The 16,450-nt window shown below is 42.9% G+C and overlaps 1 protein-coding gene across 2 annotated transcripts in view; it reads right to left on the reverse strand.

Moving 5' to 3' along the window:
- The window catches only part of ITGBL1 (integrin subunit beta like 1), a 207,071-nt gene that overhangs the window by 1,667 nt on the left and 188,954 nt on the right, over positions 1–16,450 (reverse strand). For both annotated transcript variants that reach the window (XM_027590090.2, XM_027590089.2), the window contains one exon: positions 6,354–6,500. In XM_027590090.2, coding sequence (XP_027445891.1) covers positions 6,354–6,500 — 147 coding nt within the window. The remainder of the gene's footprint in view (positions 1–6,353; positions 6,501–16,450) is intronic.

Here is a 16,450-nt window from a genome sequence, read left to right on the forward strand (position 1 = left end):
CCAAAGTACAAGTTTATTGAAGAGCCTATTGCTCAGAGGGGAGCTTTACTTACCACAATTCATAAAGGTTATCCAGGAAAGGCTTCATTATGGATCTAGACAGTTGCAATTAGCCTTGAGCAAATGTTCCATGGCCCAGTCTGGTTGAAATGTCAGTAAGAGCAGAATGTGCTGATTCTTATAGATGGCCTTCCAAAAAGGTGTTCAAAAACAGATGCTTTTCTCTTTCTCTTTTTTTTCCCCCTGAGTTGAATCATGTTTTAAAAGTGTCTGCTCTTTAAAGGAACTGAACGGTAAGTTCTAGTAAATAAGGATGCGTTTTATAATTAAAATCACTACTAAATTATTGGGCTTTTAGTTTTGGATTTTTGTCTACATGATTTTCTGAAAGGAGGGACACACCTGCATATTGGGTGGCTCATCAATGTGCTCCAAATACACACACAACCACTGGTGGGCATCTGACTTATGGGATCTCACCCCAGGGACCCCCTGCCACGATCGAGTAGAGCTCTAATCTCCCCCCAAAAGTTCATTTTTCATGAGGCTCTGCCAACTTTCTCATTGCTTCACCCATTTCCCCTCTTTTTATTTCCTACCAGTAAGAAACTTCCACTTTCGCTATTAAAAATATCTTGGTGTACTAAAAAACAATTTTACGAATGGTATATTTAAAAGGAGCAAAACCATACGAATTAAATGGTCTCGCAAAGAGATGAAAGTTTTCTTGGTCTACCCGTCCTTATATGACAGGCTCAAAAACCCTCACATGGCAAAATGACTTCTATAGCAGCAGTAAAGACAACTTTAAAATTAAAAAGGAAACACACATAAGAAGGACTTCCCCTTCCTATGTCCTTGGCTTGGATGTTCCTTCCCAATGTGATTTCCTTTTACTAAATGAGGGCTATCACTACATGTTTCAGGTCAAAAATCACCTTAAGAGAATGTGAAGGAGAAAAAGCATTTTGATATATTTGACAAAATTCCAGACATGCTAAGTTCAAAATGTAATGGGAGCAGGGCGGGGACCAATCACTAATTAGTGCCTCTGTGAGACACAGTGATTGAGAAATGAGTTAACAAGCTGGGAGATAAAAGTGGTTAGAGAAAGGAATATTTGCCATAGATATCATGAAAGGATTCATATAAACGGGTCCCATGCCTCAGGCACTTGGTGATATTTCATACAGAAACTGGCACGTGCATTTAGCTACAAGAATCCCCAATGGCCAAATTAAACGTGTGACATGCCTTGTCACACTTCTCAAGGTAAGGGGCAGGTCTGAATTAGTGATAGGCTGACAACTGTGTTTACCCTGACCAACTCCTTGCTTAAGCACAGCATGATTTCATTTAGTCTGGACTGTTTTCCTGAGGGTCTAGGATGATCTGCATGCTCTTGACACAGTCTAGACATCTCTCGCTTCCGATGAGTGACTGGCAGGCTGCATAGGACCCAGGAGCTGAGCCTTATGGTCAGTCCGTGAGGGATGGTGGCTCCTTCTTGGCTACACCCAGGTAGAGAGCCTTCTTAGTTTAGAAGTGTATTTATCTTCACTTCAAGTACTGTCTTTCGATCTTCGTAGGCACAGAAATGTTCAACATACAACTACTAATTTAGCAGGTGGTTAGTGACATATCTACAACAAAGAAAACTTGGGGCGTTTTATTGACTTTTCATTGCAATTTCCTCAGAAGGCACCATATTTAGTGCCTTCTTTCCACGAGTAGAGGAAGATTAATTATTTGAAGAATTTGACTGGTTTTAGTTGTTTCTAAAATAGTGCCTCCCTTACATGGCAAAATTAGTTCTAGAAAGAAGCAGAAGCAAATGACTTTGTATGTCCATGATATTCATGCATCACACCTAGGATATCTTCTTTTATTTGGTCACATTTCACGAAAAGATCTCACATTTCACTCTTAAACTTATCCCCTGGCTCTGAAACCATTCTCATCGCTGCTCTAGCTTCTGAAATGCTTAGCTTCAGGCCATATCAACATAGTTTCCCAAAACCGATAAGCTCAGCTAAAGCTAATATGGTATCCATTGACAGACCGTTTGACAAGTAAATCCCAGTTCCCAAAGTCTACTAGTCACTGAAATACTTAGAATGCAAAATGCGGATTGATTTTTGTGTGTGCTGTGAAAACTAGCTTTTCTTGGTCAGCATCTTCCCCAGCTGTGTTGCTCCTTTCCTGTTTGTCAATTCTCAGTGTATCTTAGAGGTCGGAAATTCTTCCACAGCTTGTGAAACTAGGAATAGCCTTGCATGTAATAACACAGTGGGTAGTTATGAGGGCCTCTTATAGCCTTTGTCTATGGTCTGGCTGTTTTCATCAATAACCAGAGGTCAAATTGCCTGTCTCTGCAAAGGGAAAAATTGAGGGAGAGGATTCTGTTGGACACACACAGGCCACATGACTGCCAAGAGGTGACCAACTGTTTAGCTCAGCTGGCTGGGACCCACTCACACCCATGAGGCCAGTCCAGCCATAGGAGAAGCTGGCCCATGCAGGCAGGAGCTCCCGGGTAAGCCCAGGACCACAACATCACTAACCCATTTACTTTCTTTCTCGCTATGAGGACCCCCAAGAGGGCTCCGATCTCTCTTCTGTGCTTCTTATTGGCTTCCATTCCCGGGGAACCAGCGCATTCTCTCATTTGTCTTCACAGCATCCTTAGGACTTAAGGGGAAGGAAATGAAATTCTCCTGCCTTCAAACAAAGATGAGAAAATGGAAGTACAGCCAGGATAAGGGGATTGCCCAGGGCCATGGGGGCCAGAAACGACAGTTATCCCAAGGTTTCAATCTCAGTCTGTTCTGTCTACCTACCTACCTATATCCATAATGCCCCTCACAGGAAAAACTTCCATATAGTTTCAAAAATTGAGTTGTGTGTTCTCACAGCTCTGACGAGACAGCCACATCGGGGGAAGCAACTAGAACACTGGGCTAAAGCTGGTTTTTGAAGGGCAACTGGTACTCTTCCCCCTTCCTGGGGGTGGAGGATGAGCCCAGGTGGAGCAGAGGGGATGACGGGTGGGTGGGCATGCGCACCGTGACATCCACGGCTGATGCGGGACTCAGCAAGTATCCTTGGGAGAGCTTAAGGAGACATCCAAGGATACACAACCACAGTCATCGTCACACAACAGCAGCTTTAAGAGATTTACAGGTGACAGCCTGGATCTAGGTTGAAGTTATGAAGGTAAAAAGGCTGTTGGTTACTCTTGGATCCAAATAAATAAATCCCCAAACAAACAGCCTATGAATTATGTCATGTATTCCGCAAAGGTGGCTAAACTCAGGGGACACCTGGCTCTAAGCTCATCCCTCTGGCTATTCACAGAAACAATTTGAGTCTAAGGGCAAGGTACCTTTGTTAGTGGTCCCATGAATAAAGTTGGACTTTCTTTTTCATTCATCAGGCCTGACAAAATGCTGCAACCTGACATCCCAGCAGGCACTTCTCACGATTGTACTAACTACTCCATCTGTTATGAAGGTCACAACAATGTATCTTGTTTTAAATTTTTCTATGGAGTGATTTGTTGTCTTGGCTATCAATTTGTAAAGAAATAAAATGCTATTTCTTCATCGTCTCCTGAGGTGACAGCTTTATTCACAGCTCACGGGAAGCGCATGTTCCAGACTTGTCTTTCTAGTGGAAACACTTAGATGGCGGTCACCTCAGGCTTACTGCACATGCCTGTCCCATATTTGGAGAAAGAGAAAGGCTCCAACTTCCTCTGTGGTCATCAGGGCAAGGGGTTTTCGTTTGCAAATTTGAGAAAAATTATGTGGAATTCTGGCAAGTCCATGAGATCAAGAAATACATGGTCCTGGTCAAGGTCCCTGGCACAGACTTCTCTACCTTGCCACCATGTTAGAAGACCGTTAGTCTACTTCCTGGACTACTTTTCCTGTGGTTCTTGGGGTGGGGTTGGAGCGGCACCTTCCATGGGGACAGGAATAACAGCTGCACCCCCGTTCTCCTCTGTGCCTACAGTTTCATGATCTTAGCCTCTTTCTTCCTGTACAATCCAGCACAGAACTCTCCAGAACAGGAGGAGAGAAAGAAGCCAGAGCCAGACGCTGCCAACAGTGGGAAGGCCCGCCATCAGCACTAACACTACCCTCAAGACGTACAGCCTCCGGGCAGCTCTCACATTCTCTTCTGAGTTTAACGACTCTAAAACTCTCTACTCACTGAAGGATAAACCGCTTAGACAAATAGACTTTCAACCTTTCATTGATCTCTGGATATATTTCCATCACCCAAAGCAAACCATTTGAAAAGGCATTAACTAGAGAGAGATTTCCTTGTTCTGTTTTGTTTTGAGGAAATGCCTTTGGGTCAATATTTAGTCAAGCTATTCTTTTTGCATTTTCTGCATTTGTGATGCTGAAGAATAAGACCCTCCTCAGAAAGTAATAGCTTTAAAAAGAACGTTCATTTCTTCAAAAGAAACGGCTCCTCTTTGTATGAAATTCAGTGTAGCAAACGACAGACTGGTATCTGCTATATGAGTGAGCACGGCTTTGTGCTTTCTGCCTATACATGCAACTGGACAGGACTTAGCCAAGGCCTGCTCGTGGACAGTGTTAAGGATTCCATAGTGTGCCTAGTAAATACACACACACACACTCCCAAAGTGGCTGATTTTTTAAGTAAACTAATATTAACAAGCACACTAATGTTTTAATATGACTGGGAATCCTCATTCTGTAGAGTTTCTGGGAAAAGTTACTATCCTTATGCCAACGAGAATGCCATTATGGAAAACCAAGTGAAAAAATAAATCTAAGCTTTAGAGCTCTGTGTTTAGGGCTGTACTCAGAAGGAAGAAATCTAATTCAGACAAGGTTAATCATTCTCACCCCTTGGTTATTTGCAGGACACTGCCTTCTGATCTGATAACATTTCTTTCTAGACCCCCCTCCTCAGTTTCCCCCCCACAAAGGTTAAATCCATCCCTACCTCTTTTCCTGTTTTCTTTGTTAATCTCCTCCCTCCACAATTCCTTCAACCTTTCTTGCTCTCCCAACAGAGCTTGAACCTAAAGCAAGTGTTTCCAGGCACTGAGAACCCCTGACAGACAGACTGGTGCTAGATTCATCTGGGAGTTGGAATTAGAACAAATTTAATAAGAGAACGAACAGGAAACAAAGTGGTTGCTTTAAACTCCTTCGATTGCCACCTGAGGGCTACCATTGCATTAGGTTGAAGGCACAGCCTCCTTGGCAGAACACAAAGTCTTGAGGGTAAACAGGGCAACTTCACCTCTAGCTGTGCCTTGTCTGAAGAGGGGAAGCGGCTGTCCGTTGGGCAAGGAGGCCCCTGTGCTGAAGAAGAGAGTCTGGACACCCTGTGCCATCTAGGCGCATGAAGGGCAGTTCCTGAACGTTACTGAGAATCTGGTGAGCTTCCAGAACCTTCCTGGTGTTTTCCTAAGCACTAGCAAGGAGGAATGTGACAGCCTTCTAGATGAGCCCATATGCACCCTGAGAACAGGATTTTAAAGTCCCTTCAAGAATTCACACAGAAACATCAACATCAAGGTGCCTGAAATTTAATGTCAGTATTCCTTCTCAGAAAAAAAAAAAAAAATCTGTGTGGCTTTTCTGGGGGACTTGAGGGGACAATGGGCGGGACTGCTATTCTTCTAGAATTTGTTTCTGTAGTGAATGTTTGATGGGGATGGTGGCTCCTATTCAATCAGCTTGCAAATTATAAACACAGTGCAAGCTTAATTTTTGTTATATATTAGATTGCACATTTGGTTGGAAAATTGGTGATTTTTAGGCCAAAGAAAATGATGCCAGAACTTTGAGACCCATAGACTCTTCTTTTTTTATGAAACGAAATATTGAGTTTCCCTCTATGTCTTTCTCCCACCTTTCAACCCTCCCCTCTCCACACACCCATCTACATCATCCAGGGTCTGACAGTTCAGATACTTGGGCTCACGTTTCTGCCGTTCTGGGCTGCGCTATTTTCACAGGTGAACTCAACAATTACCCCTCTGCCTTCTGGGGGGTCCATTCACCGCCCACCCATTATATCTTGTCGTCTTTTCTTCTTTATACAATTACTAATTACAGGTCACTGAGCCACGACGAGGCTGGCTGAGGACCTTTTCGCAGGAAACCCTTCGCACGCATTTCATTGTCTTAGACCCCACGCTTCATGTGGTTAACTTTCAAGTCTGAAGTCTTGGTGCAAGCCGAGGGCAGAGTGCTTTTCATTCCTGCAAAGTGCCATCTGGGGAAGGTTGTATGCGCTGCCGTACAAACCATGTGTCAGATCAGGGACCCGGTCCAAGCTCCGGCAGGGATACTCACCCTTCCCGGAGCACAGTATGCCGTCCGCTGACTCACACAAACTCTTGCTTTGTTCCTCCGTCATGTTACACTTCCGCGGGTGCTGGCAGAGCTCCCCGAACCAGCCTCTCTCACACACGCAGCGACCACAGGAGCATGTTCCATGGCCTGCGAAGCAATCGCGGGGTGAGGGGGAGACGGGGAGATGGGTAAATATCCAGCGGAATCGCAGTTCTTAAGAAAGAAATAACGTAAACCAAAGGACCTCATTTCCTATCAAGCAAATATGCTTCCCTTTATACAGAGGCAATTTGGCATACTGTTTAAAAGAACTTCACAACCGAGTTCCAGATTAACATACTACATTTGGATGTAGCACAGGAGATGGTCTGAGAAAGAAAGAAAGCTTGAAACGATTTAAAATGGAATTTTGTCATCCTTCCTTGATACAAGATACTCCGTCATTTACATTTTTATCAGCACGAAGTCTCAGCGCGCTTCCTCATTGCGCTCGCTGGCCAGGACATCCAGACCGACTTGCAAGGCTAGTCACATTACCATGGCTCGCTGAATTTATTGATTGCCCTTCTATTGTTTACTAATAAAAAACAAAAGGTTAACTTCCACAGGAATGGCATTATGTTACTTTATCTGTGTACCCTCCCCTTAATAAAAACAGATGTAAGTTTAAGTCAATTTATTGTATAGATTTTAAAAACAGCATAAGGCTTAGATTCATACCTTTGACTTCCCCCCCCCCTTTTGTTTTTGTCATTGGCTCCTGGTTCTGGGGATGTCTAGTTTTTGGTGTATCTATCACACTGTTATTTATGATAGTCACTCAGCAGCATAAAGTCCACCTAATTGCTTGCCACCAACATCCCATTACATTGTCTCATCTTCCACTTTAATTTCTTATTTTCAACCAATGCTTCATTCTTTTACCAGTATGTACATTACCTTACAGCCAGATCGCTTCAAACAGAACAACCAAAAAACTATTTTATGGGTAAAATTTTGCTCATGATGAGCAGAGCATTTTCCTAGGCACCAGGGGATACAAAATCAAGCACGGCAGACATGATAGGTAGTTTTAACTGCTGCATAGTTTAAAGGTATACAGTTGGCATTCATGGGCACTTTCTTCTTGAGAAGTCTCTCCTAGAGTGGTTTTCATGACCTGGGACCCTCCTCCTTCCAACACTTCTGTGTCTATTTTTCTACTTTTTTTTTTCTGACCTAATTACTGCGAGTATCCCCTGATTGTCTAGTCTTAAACTTCTTTTATCTCTCCATAATCTCTCTTTTGAAAAATTAATAAATCACAGGCTTTCAGATAACGGCAATGATCATAGGACTGTATCTTCAGCCTCTAAATTTCTCCTAACGTCTACCCCCGTGATTGCATTCTTTGTATTCTTTTTTTTTTTTTAAGATTTTACTTATTTATTTGAGAGAGAGAAAGCATAAGCAGAGGGAATGGCAGAGGGAGAAGCAGACTCCCTGCTCAGCAGGGAGCCCGATGCGGGGCTCGATCCCGCGACTCGAGGATCATGACCTGAGCTGAAGGCAGACGCATAACCGACTGAGCCACCCAGGCGTCCCGCATACTTTGTATTCTGCTAGCAACCAAACTGACCCTTCTAGACCTGCATCTACAGTTGTTTTTCCCACAGATGCTCTTCTGTAGTATCCATTTCTTTTAATGGTGCAACTAGCCTTCCAGTCACCCAGTTCAAACTATTTTGAATCAAGTTTGAATCTCTCTTACACCCCTCTTCTAAAGAGTTGCCAGAACCTGTCCACCTGTGTCACCATCATCAGGTGACACCTTCTATCAGGTCTTTCTCCAACAGTTGTGCTCACCGCTTCTCATAGCGTGACTCCACTCACATATAGCCTTGAGCGCCAGCCCCGTGCAGCTCCCTAATGCTTTTGGGATGAAGTTCACCTGCTTAGCCTTACTTACATTTTAAGTTCCTGAAATACACCCTGCCCTACTTTTTCAACCTCACCCCCTCTCTTCTCTTCTCCCCTTTCATATACTTCTTGACTTAAACTGATCTATTCGTTGTTCTGCATACATTTCCTGGGCTTTTCTGACTTCATACCTTTGCTGAGATAGAGACCCATTCTCCCTACCCTCATAGCCTAGTCCTGATAATTTTCAAAGCTCAGGGAACATGACTACACCTCTGTGAATAGTTTTCTAATATCCCCAAGAGAAGTTCATCGTCTCCTCCTCTGAGTTTCTATACTACCTTATTTTTCACCTCTATTGTGGAACTTTGTCTTGATCTTTGTGGTATCTGGTTATGTGTCAAATAAACCCATTATCTGACAGTGAATTCCTTGAGAGTAGGAATCACTTCTGATTCATCACTGTAGTCCTTCAGAGTGCCAAGCACATGGCCTTAGACATAGTGAATCCTCAAAACAATACCTGCAGATTGAAATATTTTTTAAAATACTTTATTTATTTATTTGACAGAGAGAGACACAGCGAGAGAGGGAACATAAGCAGGAGGAGTGGGAGAGGGAGAAGCAGGCTCCCTGCTCTGTGCGGGGCTCAATCACAGGACCCTGGGATCATGACCTGAGCCAAAGGCAGCCGCTTAAACAACTGAGCCACCAGGCGCCCCTGAAATCTTTTTTTTTTAACAAAATCTCCTTTTCATTTGTCCCCCCACAAATCTCAGCTGAGAACCATGAACTGAATCCAGGGCATGTTTACAGGTCATCTGGTTAATACACTGTCACTGAAGGACAAGGGACAGTTCTTGGATGGCTCTGTTTTATTTTTGTGTTTGGTAGGATGCAGTGAAGTTAGAGAATCAGTGCCCTCTAAGAGCTACATACACAAAAAATAGTTATTAAACTGATTATATCTTGACTTCCCCAATAAAACAAAAGTCCACTTAAAGTGAGGTCTATTTAAGACGTTAAAAAACGTGATCCATCTTTGGAGGCAGATAATCTGGGATACTTCTATGCACCAATTACATCCAGCTCAGGACTTTCCCAATGTTCACGTTTCTTTTTTTTTTTTAATATTTTATTTATTTATTTGAGAGAGAGAGAGAAGGAGAGACAGTGAGAGAGGGAGGAGAGGGAGAAGCAGGCTCCCCACAGAGCAAGGAGCCCAACACAAGGCTCGACTCAGGACCCTGGGATCATGACCCGAGACAAAGGCAGACGCTTAACTGACTGAACCACCCAGGCGCCCCCAAATGTTCACATTTCTTACCGACCCTGGGCTAGTAAGAATTTCCATCAATTTGACATAATTGGAATCATTTAATCTCTATTGCAGAGAAAGCCATTCTCCCTTTAAATTAGGATATCATTGAGAATAACTAAATGGCTCCTCACAGCAAGTAATTTAATATAAAATTTATATTCAAGGAAATAGGAGATTGTTTTTCATTTATGAGCTCATTCATCACATCCTTCCACAAAATTAGGTTGGCATCTAGCCCAGACAATGGTCAAAATGCATTGGTATTTAAATGTTTTGCTTTGCCATTGATGTGGCTTTTCTTTACCTCAAATTTTGTTAAAATCTTTATACAATCTTCTTAAAATAAACTTTAATGACATAGGCATCCATTCGAGAAACTACTGACTGTGCACCAGGCATCATACTAGTTCTACTGTCATGGTTCCTATAGTTCACGTGGGTAGAAAAAAGGACACAAATACACTTGAGCTGTAGGAGAACTAGAGAGGGCACTAGTACATTCTACAGTGAGAACAATGCTAACTGGAGTAGTCAGAGAAGTAGTCGGAGAAGTATCCCTCCGTGACACCCAAGGGATAAGAAGAAGCCAAGATAGCCAATGTTCTAGGAAAGCTAATGAAAAGTTCTTGGAATAAGAAAGCTTGGCAGGTTATAGGCAGTGAAAAAAAGGTCAATGTGTTCAAAGAAAATTGAGTAAGAAAAAAATGGAATAAATAACAAAGCCGGAGAAATATTCAGGAATGAGAACAGAGGGAATTGTCTATTCTTGGTAAGGAGTTCCCATTTTATTCTCAGAAGAATGGGAAATCACTGAAGGGTGTTATGCAAGAGAGTGATATGATATGATTTACAGTTTGCAAATTCAGCTTGGCAACTGGGTGGGAGAGATTAAGGTGTACTGGGAAGCACTGAGTATGGGGAAAGTGAGAGAGTTGCAGCGGTCCAAGTGGAAGGTGCCAAAGGTGGAGGCACCAATGAGGAGAGTAGACAGAGGGGGTGGTGCCTATAGGACTTGGTGTTGGATTGGACGTGGTGAGTGAGAACGAAAGGACTAGTTTTCTAGCTAGGGAAATATAAATAATGATGCTATTTGTTAGCTATGGAAGCAGCAGGATGGCATGGCCGGGAGCAGAAAAGATCAGAAAATCAGCTCTTGCTTTGAACCCCGTGTGTCTGAGATGCTCTTATCAAGCAAGTAGACAGGTCATATGAGCAGGTGACACAAGTCTGGTGCTCACAGGTTAGGGCTAAGTTATATATGCTGGAATTTCCAAAAAAAATAGATAACATTTGGAAGTGAATGAGCCCACCTAGGGAGAAATAAATCTTGGGGAGCTCCAATATTTAGGGCTCGGGTAGAGGAGGAGAAGTAGAACAGGTAGGAACATCTAGTAAAGAAGGAAGACAATGAGACAATTTTATAAAATGACAAGGGAAGCTCTTCCATAAAGGTGGCCTACTGAGTGGAATGTTCCTGAAAATTGGAGTCCAAAAAAAAAAAAAAAAAGACCATGAGAATAGTTTCAGTCAACTTTTGCCAGACCATCTCTACTATGCTGTCACTTGGGCGTATAAATGAAGCACCCAAGGGTGGCAGACCTATTGGAGTATAATGCATATATACCACTCAGTAAGAACAACGTGTCTGCTGGGTGGCAGAATCCATAGTGATAAGTTATCTTCATATAATAAGTGTACAACAGATCATTCTAGAATGAATCTTAGAAAGATCCAGCCCAATGAACTATTTGAAGTACACTAAATTGGCCTTCACTTGACTTCCCAAGTCTTCACACCGGTGAGTAATTTTCCATTCGATTTTCACTTCCAGAGCCACTCACCTCTCCCAGATACTTAGCTCCTTGCTGCTGGTATCCCCATCCTTGCTCCTTCTTCCTGTTCTCTTCCCCTCCCCTACACCAAAATATTCACCGAGGATGCTCCAGACCTGTGTTGCCCAATATATTAGTCATCAGTCATGCGTGACTATTTGAATTTATTAAAGTTAAGTAAAATTTAAAATGCAGTGTCTCAGGTGCACTAGTCACATTTCAAGTGCCTGATAGCTCCGTGTGGCCAGTGGCTCCTGGGTAAAATGAGGCAGATACACAACACTCCCATTATCTCTGAAAATTCTACTGGACAGTGCTGCTCTAGACAAAGACCACTTCCAGTGAAATTCATTGGCTTTGAGACACATTTCCTTAAAATACTGCAATGATGTTTCTCAACTAGGAAAATGACCCATGAGTGGATCTAACTGTATCAGGTACTCCATACTGCCTGCCCAATATTCTTTTCCCCTTGTTAATATTAGGGGGACACTCATTTTTTTTCAGGGAGGTGATAATATGCCCATCTGAAAATGTTTGATTACCCAAGCTCCTTTTGATCTAAGACACAGCTCTAACAAATGAGATATAAGAGAAAATCTCTTGGGTGAGGTTTCCAGGAAAGCTACTGTCATCCAAAGAAAATGAGACAGACTCAGCCAGCATGTATCCTTTGCTCTTTGCTCTTTGCCCTTTTCTCTTCCCTTTTTTCTTCCCTAGAAGATAGACACACTGGAGGCTTTCTAGGAGCACAACCATAAAAGTCACGCCGGAAGGGCGGAAGCGAAGACAAAGGTGTGTGGGACACTGATGGCTCTCGGGTAGTCCCCTCACCACTCATCCCTGGAGTGACAACCTACAGGTATATTTCTGTGGATTACCTACAGCCCTGACTGGTACACTTAGGAACTCAGAAAAGAGGTTTGTGACTTAGGATGTCATCTGGAGATAATCCCCCTGCTACCCAAGCTAAGAGAAGCTTGGCTTGAGTCAGTGGTTGGAGACCTTGGTCAATGTGAGCAATCCCGCAGTGCCTGGGGGTCACTATCCTCATTATTCTTAGGCTGCATGTTCTCCTTCAATTTACAGCTATGAACTAAAGAACTCCCAGAAGAAACTGTGAACTGATTGTGTAATTAAGAGGTGGCTCTTCATTATCCCTTCTTGTTTCTTCAATGGGACCCATGGGCGGCAGCTATTCCAGGACCCCAGAGGAAAGAAGAAAAGCAATAAGCAGGCCATTTCCTATTCCTATCTTGGGTAAATGGAGGACAGGAGGGAGGTCTCTGATTAAGTTTCTATTAACCTAAAACAATTAAACACACATGAGCCAACATGTGGATATATTTTCTTCGTGAAATCTTAAAATCGAATACCACTAAAAAGTGAATCATTCTTAGGGATTATCACTCTGGACAGAGCATGTTTTTTCTGTAGTGGCGTATTTGATTAAAAAAAAAAATCCATGCACTTACAGATCACATACAATTTTCATTGTTAATGAAGATGTTTTGAGAAGGTCCGCATGTGGCCTACGATCATTGAACGTGACTCATCAATAACTTAATTAAAGTAAGAAGGGTCTTACTTCATACCAATCTTCTGTTTGCCAGTCATTTTCATGACTCTCATTTTCAGGTCATAATCTTGGTGTAATCAAAACTGAACTGCTTAGAATTGTGTAATTATTTACATTCATCTTCAGGTACAATTGCTAATTTACCCCACCCACTGGGACTGGTTTCATCATCTTCAGGGTTCCTGTTAGGCAGGGATAAGCAGGGCTAGTTATTATTTCTCATGTGCCAGCTGATTTGGTAGGTTTATGGATGCATTTGGTTTTACTCAGTCCTCGTTTGCTAAAATACTCAGGCTGTCCCTGCTTGGCTCTCTGGCCACACGCTGAATGCATAGGGCTCTAGTTCATCTCTCCAGGTGAAAGACCACGCAAACTACGGCTCGGTGTCTGATGGTGAATGGAGAAAATGACTCATATTAGTGACCTTCAGGTTTGTTCCCCTCTGAAGCCACACCAGACGGATGATATTAATGAGTTTCACACACTCCTACTAGTAAGATTCGTTAACCCCTGGTTGCCACGTGAGGGAGAAACTAAATGCTTTGTACAAAGAGCTGCCACTCCTCCGAGACACAGAACTGATGATTCATAGGATGCCACCTTGCTTCCAAAAACTCCGCAGCTAATGCTTTAAGATGGCCAAGGCAGATGCATTGTTTTGTCCTGTTCTGAAGATGGACATTTCATTTTTTTTTAAAGATTTTATTTATTTATTTGACAGAGAGAGAGAGAGCGACAGCGAGAGCAGGAACACAAGCAGGGGGAGTGGGAGAGGGAGAAGCAGGCTTCCCGCCGAGAAGGGAGCCTGATGCGGGGCTCGATCCCAGGATACTGGGACCATGACCTGAGCCGAAGGCAGACGCTTAACGACTGAGCCACCCAGGCGCCCCTGAAGATGGACATTTCAATCTTTTGCTTCCATTGCATGCGCAGGGCATGCCGGGATGCCCACTTGGCCCGCAGTCGCAGGCACGTTTCATTCCTTATGTCTTCTTCTCACCGTAAAGAAAATCGGAGGACATTATGATCCTTACCACACACGTGAGTGTACCAAGGCAGAGACCAAATAACCTGTGTAAGCTACTACAGCTAGTAGGAAATGGAGCCAGAATCCAAATCCTGGTCTGTCAGAACAGGAGGTTCACATTCATCTTGCTGTGGGGTAATGCTCACTTAGCTTATAAGAAAATGATGACTTCTACTCACTTAAATCTTCTCTGAAAGAATGCAGCAGAGTGCACACACACACACACACACACACACACACACTCCATAGAATGCGGACTTTCTATAGACAAAATATCAAAATAGCCACAGAAGATTCATAAACCAAGATTTTAAAAAAAAGTTCTATCCCTCATAAAAATGTAGGAAGAAATACAACAAAATATCATCAGACATTATCTTTGAATGATAGATTTATGAAGGATTTTCATTTTGCCCTTTATATTTTTCATTATATTTTTAGTTATTTTAATGTTGAAAAATAAAAAAAAAATCAATGTAAAATATTTTATAATGTCCAAACATCTAAAGATGAGCAAAATAAAATAAGTGAAGTAAAATAATGTACATGATAAATGAGTAGTTTGAAAAAAATCCTTCCCAAGGATGGATTCAAGAGCAGCTGAGAATGAGCTCTGATGTAAGAAAATGAACAAATACATTCCTTCAACATATCAGATATTTTTTCATCTCTGTGCCTTTGCTTAGCCCTCCCAGACCCAAAATGACCTTCACACCCAAGCTCCACACATCTAAATATTAGCTGTTCAAGGCTCAGGTCAAATGTTCATTCCCACTTGAAGAATTCTCTGATTTCAAACTCGGATCTCTGTCTCTGTCTCTCTCTCTTTTTCTCTGTCTCTCCCTCCCCTTATTTGTGGCTCTGTTAATTTTCAATTTATTCAAAGGAAAAAAAAAACATCTTGGGATCAATCCTTAACCTAAGTTTGAGGATACAGTAATGAGAGAGAGAAAGAGAGAGGCTCTTATTGTATCCACAAGAAGTGTAGAGATCTGAAGAAAAGAGACACAAGAACACTTACAGTGAAATGGCGTGATGTTACGATGAAGGTATTGCAGTATGGAGGAAGTACAGAAGAATTTCAGAAAGGCTCCCTAAAGGAGATAATTTGGAAGACTAATAGAAGAATGGAAAAATGATGAGTTACTAAGGAGAAGCGAAGCTAAGGAATACAGTGCCAGGTAAAAGGGACAAAGTCACGACACATCCAAATTTCTCCATCTCCATGGCCCTCTTTGAAGAAATCATTTTTAAAAAAGATGGAGACATTGGTGCCACAAAACACTGTCTCCTCCATCCAATTACTCAAATCAGAAACTTGGGATTCAGACTTGGGACTCATCCTTGAATCTACCCCGCCCTTCGCTCATTCCTTAATCAAGGATTTCTGTAAGTGCTGTTCATACTCCTGGGGCAGCAGGGACCCCGCTAAGCCTTTGAGCTGACATTTGGCACTAGTCTCCCTGGAAGGAAAGGAGGCTGGAACCACATCTTGGCAGCAGGATGGTACCACACTTTCCTCTGCATGCGAGTCCTTGCAGCAATTCATGAGGATGACAGCTCAATATGGTGGTAATGGGAATTACCTTCTCTTATGATAACACAGCCCAGATGCCCAGAGATGAGACCTATACGGCACAGATGTTGAGGCTTCCCTGGCTTACAGGAAGCCTTATGCCCTAGAGGAGCCCAAATCTCTCCTAATGATTCCTTAAGCAGAGCTCCCGGAAACCCCACCAGGGCATGGCATTCCCATCACACATTTAGAGTTCAGTCATATTCCCTCCCAATCTAGTTGAAATTTATCAATCACAGATCACTGTTACCATGACCAATGTTGTCTGGTAACACTGGCGTATACTATCTTCATCTGTTCCCAGGGAACCGGACTAGGAGTTTAACAGAGGGTCAGAGTCTCTTGCAGCAAGGTAAGGGTTTTCTTAGCCTCGTGTCCATATTGTTGGTAATGCCATCACCAACACACCCAAGTTTTTCCATCTGTACTGTCCTCTACCTAGCTGAACTGCCCTCACCTCTCACCAGGACTACTCTCCTAACATCCATATTCACCCACCAGCCTTAACAACGAGCTCCTCCGAACAATGAATACTTCACCCTCCAGCCAGAGGGTACTTTTTCACCACAGGGATCATACACCCCTTCTATGGTTTCCTATCATCCTTTGAGTGAAACCTCAAATCATTAACATGGTTTTTAAGACACATCACACCTTTTCCCCGTTTGCTTTCCAATCGCTAACCATCCAGGGTTTCTGGTCCTCAAATGTTCCTGGATGTCACTCTCGCTTTCCTACAGATGCCTCGCACACACTGTTCTCTGTGACTGCCCTGTCATACCCACCACTGCACCCGGCTGAGCTCTACCCATCCTATTACCACCCAGTATGGCAGGTGTCATGTTCAGCCAATTAATATGTGC

The sequence above is a fragment of the Zalophus californianus genome, chromosome 3 (assembly GCF_009762305.2).
Source record: "Zalophus californianus isolate mZalCal1 chromosome 3, mZalCal1.pri.v2, whole genome shotgun sequence".
NCBI classification, from domain to species: domain Eukaryota; kingdom Metazoa; phylum Chordata; class Mammalia; order Carnivora; family Otariidae; genus Zalophus; species Zalophus californianus.